The sequence below is a fragment of the Meles meles genome, chromosome 7, assembly GCF_922984935.1.
Source record: "Meles meles chromosome 7, mMelMel3.1 paternal haplotype, whole genome shotgun sequence".
Classification (NCBI taxonomy): Eukaryota; Metazoa; Chordata; class Mammalia; order Carnivora; family Mustelidae; genus Meles; species Meles meles.
The window spans coordinates 53,579,834-53,589,587 of record NC_060072.1 but is presented as its reverse complement, the minus strand read 5'-3'; the positions used below and the strand labels follow the sequence as shown (position 1 = coordinate 53,589,587).

The following is a 9,754-nucleotide window of genomic DNA, read 5'->3' as shown; positions in this document are numbered from 1 at the left end:
CTGGTTCTGACCCTGAGAAAGATACTCAAAAGGAACAGTTAGAAAGATAATGACAAAATTTTTGCCCAAATTTTGTCAAACAGAGCAGGTAATTAAGCAAGGTAGATATTACATATCTAAGTATATTGGACACCCAGTAAGTGGATTGTCTCACTAATTTACGGAGAAAACCCACAGCTAAAAGTGTGGGTGGGAGGGGATACAAGAGAGACAACAAAGCATTTCAGACTGGGCACTTCCTTTTGCTGATCTTGGCTAACAGAACTTGGAGTCTGCCCTTACACACAAGTTCAGTGCCATATGCCCCCGTTTGCAATGGATGGACAAGTGGTATATGCTGACTTAAGCTTACCCAGGGGTTCTTGCTTTACAAGTTCATCACCACCATCTCTTCCTCAAGGTAGGTACCTTTAATTTTCCTTTTGGCATTTGTTTATCTTCCATAGTTACAATTTCTTCTTGTATTTAGGATTTTAAATCACTGCTCAGAGGATGAGCAGCAGTCCTATATTTATGTTCTGGTGGTGCAGCACAGTTTGTCTGTAAGTAACAATAGCTATGCAGAAAAGCACAGACCTTATAGATAACATTTTTTATCAAGATATTAGTGTGGGGGCATGTGGGTGGCTCAGTCAGTTAAGTGTCTGCCTTCAGCTTCTGTCACGATCTTAAGGTCCTGGGATCGAACCCACCATCAAGGAGGCTGCTCAGTGGGGAACCTGCTTCTTCCAGTCCCCCTGCTTGTTCTCACTCATTCTCTCTCTCTCTGTCAAATAAATAAATAAATAAATAAATCTTTTTTTTTAAGACACTAGTGTGAAAATAGAACATCACTTCTATTACTAAGCCTTAAAAACCAGGAAGAAATATTTTACACATATAAACAAAGTAATATTTTTATAGACACATTACTACCTTGCTCTAATGGCAACCTACATTATTCCAAATCCTTCCACAAAATACTAAGATTAAGTTCCAATGAATTCACTTCTATAGTATTTTTTCACAATGTAAAGTATAAGCTTAATGATTAATATCCTTCCCTCTCCAAAGAGAAACGGGGAGAAATTTTCTGGAAGAAAATCATATTCAAGATCAAAGACTTCAATAAAATTATAATGTGATAGTTTCTGACTTTGAAACTTGATACTGGAAAAGTATTACAGTTTAGGGGTGCCTGGGTGGCTCAGTCAGTTAAGCCACTGCCTTCCGTTCAGTTCATGATTCCAGGGTCCTGGAATCAAGTCCCGCATCAAGCTCCTTGATTGGCAGCAAACCTGCTTCTCCCTCTGCCTGCTCTGCCTGCCGCTTCCACTGCTTGTGTGCTCTCTCTCTGACAGATAAAAAAACAAAATCTTTTAAAAAAAGTATTACAGTTTAGAAGGAAATAAGCCATGAGACACTGGAGAATATCATTAACTAACGAGCCTATTTGATACTTGTTGAAATCAGCACTTTTCCGTGGCGGGGGGGGGGGGGGGGGGGGGGGATGGGGAAGTATAATGTGAAGTAATAGGTGAGGGATGCCATGATCTGGACATGGGTGAAAAAAGACTAGGAACTAGGCTGAAAATACATATGAAATTATCATGACTTTCTGAAATCTAACCAAATGTAATATTGGGATTTTTATTTAACCTGATATTCATTTCATGTTGTGCTAAGCATGTGGGCTATATCCTTTTAGGATGATTTGGTATAGGTTTGCAACTATTAAATTATCAATGTTCTAAATTGGGAAAAAAGGTTTAGGGGTTACTAAATAAGTTTCACTATACTGTTCACATAGTGGTTAAGGGAAATTGAACGATTTTGATAACTACAGTTGGGGTTTGGTTTAGCCACAGTTATTTTTTTATGGGACAGAGTAGGAGCTCTTTTACCCTATTTAGATCTAGCAAAAGTGGGGAGAAAGGAAGATCGTGTTGAAAGGGAATGTCAGAAAAAAGGAAGAGAAAAGAGGCAGGGAGATTTTTTTCAAAAGCTACTCTATGACCCCAAATCAGTGGGCCCAGAAAATTTGTCTAGTCTGATTATATTTTTATCCTACAAAGTATCATCCTGAAAGCTAACCTAAAAAAAGTAGAATAAACAAAATGTGTCATTAAAAACCATTGACCTGATACTACATTTATTGTGAAACCACTACTGAGCTTCATGGCCAAAATTTTCAGGCTGTGGTTACTGTAAAATAGTGAGCACAACCAAAGGAGTCAGTAAAACCAGACAGGGATGTGAGCATTGACCTATTTTGTCACAGCCAAGGGGTTTGGTCCCTTAGAAAAATATGTAAGGTGTTGGCAAAATTCCTCTAGAAGTTATTCATTCATTCAAAAATAAGCACTTCCTATGTGCCAGGCATGATACTGGTGCTGAGTACAGCAGTAAACAAAACAGAGAAAAATATTTTCCTTTATTACATTTATATTATACTACTATAAACACAGATAAACAAAGAACTAAGTATGTGGAAAAAGTTCATGTGATATTAAGTGCAATTGAAGAAAATAAAAAATAGAAGTGGAATTTGGTTTTGGGGGAGGGGAATGTATCAAATGGAATATTTACAGAAGGTGATGGTGAGATGACCCTGAAGTCAAGACCTGAAAGAACTGTGGGATAAATATTTTTATTAGAAAATTACTCTCGTTATTTTTCTCTATGAAATCCAAAATTTTAAAGATGTCTAGAACCAGGATGCCCGGGTGGCTCCATTGGTTAAGCATCTGCCTTTGGCTCAGGTCATGATCCCAGGGTCCTGAGATCAAGCTACCCCATCAGGAAGCCTGCTTCTCCCTCTGCCTGCCGTTCCCCTTGCTTGTGCTCTCTTTCTGTCAAGTAAATAAATAAAATCTTTTTTAAAATTAAACAAATAAAGATGCTGAAAACCAAAATACATTGATAAAGTTATGATTAATTTAGGTTCCCATTTCATTAATTAATTCAATCACAATTTCTGATGAACATGAGATATACAATATATTACAAATGATATGATTACAGAGAAATACAAATGTGTTTGATATTTTGTTAGAATATGCAATGTTGTAGACATAAGTTTGTGCTATGTTACATTCATTGAAATACTGAAAATAATATGCAGCTTCACATAACATGTCCTTAATGTCATGCATCTGAATCAAGTTGGAGATAAATGTTTTAGACAACAATAAAGTAGAGGAATCCATGTCCAAGAACAGAATTGTTGTATATCACCGGAGCCTAAAATAGTGCTTAACACAAAATAGAGCCTCAGTGGAGCTCTTTCTAAAATACCTTGACCGGATGAAAGCCATCCTTTTTAAACAAAATCCTTTAACTTACTCCCTACAATAGGGTATGTGCTTCATTTTCACACAGCGCTTGGCAATTTTCAAAACTTTTCCACATCTATCCCACCTGATTATTACAGTGATCATTTGTACATAAGACAAGCATAAATATTTCTGTTTTATCAATGAGCAAACTCTCAGCTGGATCTGACTGAGAATCCACCTCCTGGGACCCTAATATGGCTGATAAACATTCTTCCCTGCTCCCAGCTCCCAACCTGAATCTGCCTACATGTAATCCAAAACGCCCTTGCTTTTTGTACCAGGTGTATTCAACTGGGTTAACTGAGTGTATTTTCTTAACTTCTCAGACATCGGTCAAGGTTCATCTTGGCATCAATTTGCTCTGAAACTTGGTTGTACTGCGGTTATTGTTCTTACTTTGACTGTGATTGGGTTGAGTGTTTCAGGTAAGTGATTCAAGATCATTTGCTTCAGAATACTTATATTATTTCTATCACAAATACTAGAGTATCAACATCATTTGGCCACCTCAAACTTAGTGAAAGACTAATAAATAAAAACAATTACAAAACAATGTTTTACACAATGCTCAGCCCAAACCTTCTCTGCAAACTTCAGCCTTTCACATTTCTCTTCCTAATTGTTCTGATCATCTTCATGGGGTATTTCAGATGGGCTCCCAAAACCTGAAAATGATCACAATTGTAATAAAAACATGACAATGACAAAGAAAAATAAAAATTTCCCCTATTTACAGTTTTTTAAGTGCTACTAAATTCCAGAATGTACTAGGCAATCTCTCCCATGGGGTAGGCATGATTATATTCATTTTGAAGATTAAAAAAGCTTGGTCAGGAGTATAAACAACTTAAGAGTAGATAGCAGGTAAGTCAGTGTCTGTGTGAGTTCACTGTTCCATGTGTTTTCTTGTGTGTTTGTTTGTGTGTGTATGTATGCTGTGTTCTAACACATATGTTGTGTTCTAGACCCTTTGCTACGACATTACTATCGCTTTATCTTCCATCAACATTCAGCCTTGTTAAGATAATACAGTCTCCTAACGTGATCAATAGAACATATCCATTTTACCACATTCAGCATTTAATCTTCTTAATGGTTTCTCCTTACTTATTAGTGATATTCTTAAGACGAAACTCATCAATAGAAGAAAGCCAAGTGGATATTCAAGAGAACAGAAATGAAACAAAAGGTAATTTGGTAGCTCGAACTTCCTAAAAATAATAGCCCATATTTGACAGATACCAAACCTTACATTAAGATGGCATTATCTTTCTCATTTTATGTTTGACAAAACTGAGAAATGGAAAGGATAAGCAAATTGTTTAGTCACCTACTAAAAGATGACAACAGAAATTACACCTGTGGCCAGACATCAAAGTCTATGACCTTAATCACCAGCTCATGCCCCCTCATGAGAAGTTGCTGCTAGAATATTCAATAATTAATGGTCAAATAACACATTAAAAAGTAAACTATGGGCTCACGTGAAATATTTGATGATCTTAATGAGCATGTCAGAAAGTTAACTATTGTCCTTTTTGGACTGAAGTTTGCAAATAGATAATTTGGCAATAAGAAATTTTCCATATAATTTGTCTTTAATTTAGTGAAATCAATTATTATCTACCTTGCAGTTTACATGTTGTTTAAAATAAACATTTTTTGGAAAACTACATATTGGTATCAGCCCTAGTGATGAGTAGGAATTATTATTACAGGAAACTCAGGAATAGTTTTGACTTCTACCACCATCTGATTATGTGGACTTAAATTATTCTGTTAGTGCGTTAAAAAGTAGGATGTGGCTGCTTAAATGACATTGATGGCCTTTCCCTATTCTAATATTCTATGATTCCATTGATGCTCAATATAACTATAATTCCATTTATGCTCAATATAGTTCATGGTCGTGAATTTCCACTTCTTGATAACAGAATGAACAGTAAGTCTCAAAAACCTCAAATTATAATAGATTCATTTGTTGTTCTCACAGTGAGAATCAGAGACTTCTGTGCATTTACAATGTGCATGTGTGATTAGTCGTGGTGGGTGGAGACAGGATGGAAATATAACACTTACTTATTTCTTCTTTCTGTTTACCTCAGAGAAACCAAATCTGTTAAAGTGCCCAGGAGACTGGCATCTACTCCGAGAAAAATGCTTGTTTCTTTCCCGTGCTCCCAACACTTGGAAAGACAGTCTGACTGATTGTTCCAGAAAAGAATCCAGTTTGCTGCTTATTCAAGATCAGGAAGAATTGGTAAATAATTAAATAAGATACCTTAGTAAAACTCAGCACTTTTTTCTGACCATACCAAGATCTTCTGGCTTAAGCCCAAACATTCTATGCAGATAGAAGTAGCAACTTTGACTTCAAGAAGCTCACAGTCTGAGAGACTATACACAGGTGTAAGTAAATAACTGAATATAATTTGATGCATGCAACAATATGAGTATAAATGTAGACATAATAATATCACAAAGAAAGAATAATTAACTCTGATGCGGAGTTAGGAAAGGTACCATAGACTAGGTACACTTGAACTCTGGTTTAGAGAACGAGTAGAAAAATGCAAACCATGAATAGCTAATGCCGATTCAATCTTCAACCTTTGGTTTTTTTGTGTTTTTTTTTTTTTCATTTCATTGGTAGAAACTCATACAAAACTGGATAAATGAAAAGGGAATGCTATTCTGGATTGGATTAACATTATCAGAAAAGAAATGGAAGTGGATAAATGGCTCATTTTTAAATTCAAATGTGTGAGTATTAGACCAGCTAATTTGAATATTCACTCTATATCAGGTTTATATTTCACGATAGTAATACTGTTATGGAAGATTGAGTTTTGTGGTTTTAATTTAGTTTAGAAATTTTCAAAAGGTTCAGAATAGACTAAGATGAATGATGTTGAAGTTGGTTGGTTGAAAATTTCCATATGTGAAAAGACATCATAGCAATATCTATTTTTACCTGCAAAGGGGTTTTAGAGGAGACAAGGAACAGACTAATTTTGGAGGGAGGGGCACATGAAATTAAACATCTCTAGCTGGTAGCTTTTAGCATGGAAAAATTTTTAAGTAGTGTTTTTCAAGTTCTGGGACAACATGCCTTGGTTGGTCACAATCAGCCGTGAAACAGTGAATAGAAGAGGGAAAAAAAAGTAAATATCAGAGTGCAGATCCCAGACACACCAAAAGCTTAGTGATTAACACATATTTTATATGCTATATGTATTCTATATTGTATTCTTACAACAAGATGGAGAAAATAAAATGTTATTTAAAAATCATAAGAACAGAAATGACATTTACAGTAGTATATTCTATTTATCCAAAAAGAAATGCATAAAAGTGAAAAATGTACCTATTTATCCAAAAAGAAATGCATGAAAGTGTGTAGTCCAAACCCATGTTTGAGGGTCAGCTGTGTATTTTAACTAGCGGTGTAAAGGAGACAGTTATTTGAGGAAATGGGATTAATATGGCTTGATTAATGGGATTAATATGGCTTGATTAATATGGATTGATGCTGCACAGGTAAATTACATATTTTAACAGAATTCGTGTTTAATTGTACGACAAGGGAAGAGTATTTTTTTTTTCATCAGAAGCAAAAGCATGTAGGAATTCAATAATGTTTCTGAAAAGAACTTTTTGATAGGGTGCCTGGGTGGCTCAGTGGTTAAAGCCTCTGCCTTCGGCTCAGGGTCCTGGGATTGAGTCCCATGTCAGGGGGTTTCCTTCTCTCTCTCTCTCTGCCTGCCTCTCTGTCTACTTGTGATCTCTCTCTCTGTCCAATAAATAAATAAAATCTTAAAAAAATAACTTTTTGATAAATTTTTCAGAAGAGATATTATGTCATATTTTTTGAGTCTGATTCAATCAAATTTGCATAAATTATAGTTAAAATTTTTTTACTGTTCAAAAAACATGAGGAACATGAAGAAAAAACATGAAATTTAAAACACAGGACCATGTTCAAGTTTATCTAAACTGTAGTGATTATATGGAAAGTGTTAAACATTGAAAAAATGCTAACTGCATTAGAACATTTTCATATTGTTTGACCCATGTTCTAAACTATTTTTTAAAATATGATTCTTTAAAATATTACTTTAAAGTAAGTGTTCTGAGAGGTGCACTTGGTTAAGCGTCTGACTCTTGGTTTCAGCTCAGGTCATGATTCCAGGGTCCCGGGACGGACCCTCGTGTTGGGCTCTGTGCTCAGCAGAGTCTGCATGGGATTCTCTCTCCCTCTGTGTCTCCCCCTGTGTGCTCTCTCTCTCTCTCTAAAATAAATAAATCTAAAATAAATAAATAAAGTAAGTGTCCTGAAAAGGTGAGCATACTCATTCTGTTAAATAAAATCTATCCTTACACCTCATGTACACCACAAACACACACAGCAAAACATGCCAAAAACAACACCCACATACACCAAACACACATCACACATATACCACACACACCACACACAAAACATACGCACTACACATACACAACACATATATACACCACATGTATTCCACACATATACCACACACACAGAGCACAGAAACACACATAAAAATCTGTCCTCATATTTTTATATGCTTTCTGGGTATTATATCCTATACTTTACATATAAATGAAGTTTTGATATTGACTTACTTTTAATTTTTCAGACATACAGTAAAGGTTCATTTTGGTTGATTCGATTTAACGTATGTGTACTTATTTTACTGAGGTTCATAATTAAATTGGAAAACACACTGAAGTGTCTCTGAGCAGAAATATAGGTCAAGTTGATGAATTATATTCAGCTGAACATTCCATTTTACTCTGGAATAAAAATGATGCTTTGAGTAAGATGGCAGTGATCAGATAAATGTAGAAGGTATCAGGTTATAGTAGAAAAGGCATCAGATTCTGCCTTCATTTTAACTGTCAGCCTGGCTTGCTGGTACAGAGAAAAATAGAGGGTGATGATAATTTTTTTCACAGGACTGTTTAGGGATTAAATGAGATAAGTTTAGAGAACCAATCTGAAATCCGGTCAAGGAAAGCTTGGAAAGCCATTGATAGACTTTTGGAAAGACAGTCATTGGTCTGGTGATCTGAGCATTAAAAAAGATATATTGAAAGCTGAAGAAGGGATCAAAGGATAGAAGAGATAAAACATGGTGGACTTCGGCAAAAGCCCCGTTGAAAGAAGTTCATAATTTGACAAGTGTCAGACACTAGAGAAGAATCAGATTGGCCACTCAGGAACCACATGAAGAAATGCAATGAAGTAACAAAGAAAATCTGTGACAGAACCCTGTCCACAGCCACCATTCCACTTGGTTTGAAACACATACTTGAGTCTTGAACTCACCCCATTCCTGGCACCTGACCCTAATGCTGCCTATTCCATTGTTGATTCTACTCTCTCACCCTCACCAGCAGTCAACCCCAAACCTCCTGCTTGTTGGAACTAATGGCATATTGAAGCAGACACCCACCAACCTCTGTCTGGAATGGGGAAAAAAAGGAAACTTCACCACATGCCACACAAAGAAAGCGTCTTTTGCTAGCTGCGTCCATAGACTGTAGACCCTGTATGTTCCTCACTTACTGCGTACTTAATACATTTATTGAACACGTACTTCATTTAAGCATTGTCAGACTTTCACATGTGCCATCTCAATGTCTCCCCCAAATATTAGTGGTTATGTCCCGTATATTTAAGAAAATTGAAGTTCAATAAAGAAAATTTCACATGATATGTTAATGATAGAATAAGAATAAGAAGAGAATCCCAGTTTCCAAAGCTGGTCTTCTTTGTATATGTTATTATGAAGCTTCTTGTTAGAGGAGATGCTTTTCCAGTGAAGATGAACCTGAAAGTTCCAAAGATTGATAGAGCTTTAAATTAAAGGTTTATTTCAGGTTGCCTCAGTGGCTCAGATCTCAGGGTCATGGAATTGAGCCCCATGTCCAGCCCAGAGTTGAGTCCCACATCAGGCTCCCCACTCAGCACAGAGTTTGCTTGAGAGTTTCTCTCCCTATCCCTCTGCTCCTCCCCCTATTTGTGCTCTAAGTAAATAAATAAATAAAATATTTTTTGAAAAATTTTATACCATTATATTTGTGACTGTGTACTTATGCTATACTTAATAATTTAGCATCCCATTGTTTCCTGAAATTTACAGGAGACACTGGCTACATGAAGAGAATTGATTATGTGAGAAAATCCCAAACACTAAGGGAAGCTTTTCTTTTGCTCCACAGATTACAAATTACTGGTTCTACTCAAGAAAGCAGCTGTGTTTTCATCTCACAGACAGGAATTGTTTCTGACTACTGTGACACAGAAAATCGATGGATCTGCCAAAAAGAACTAAAACTTGTCAGAAATAAAGTATGTTCTGAGTCTTGACTATACATTCCCTCTCAATTTCTTTACTTTCCAT

At 35.9% G+C, this 9,754-nt stretch overlaps 1 protein-coding gene across 3 annotated transcripts; it reads left to right on the top strand.

The window, feature by feature from the left end:
• Positions 1–262: 262 nt before the first annotated feature.
• KLRB1 (killer cell lectin like receptor B1) lies at positions 263–9,725 on the top strand. 3 transcript variants are annotated; one of them, XM_046012883.1, is made up of 6 exons: positions 263–400; positions 3,644–3,742; positions 4,432–4,506; positions 5,423–5,577; positions 5,971–6,080; positions 9,573–9,725. In XM_046012883.1, the coding sequence occupies exons 1-6, from the start codon at positions 301–303 to the stop codon at positions 9,718–9,720; spliced, it is 687 nt and encodes a 228-aa protein (XP_045868839.1). In that variant the 5' UTR covers positions 263–300; the 3' UTR covers positions 9,721–9,725. The 3 variants fall into 3 exon arrangements, with proteins under 3 accessions (XP_045868839.1, XP_045868841.1, XP_045868840.1); XM_046012885.1 differs by having other exon boundaries at positions 9,494–9,579; XM_046012884.1 differs by lacking the exon at positions 9,573–9,725 and adding an exon at positions 8,745–9,248.
• Positions 9,726–9,754: the final 29 nt, after the last annotated feature.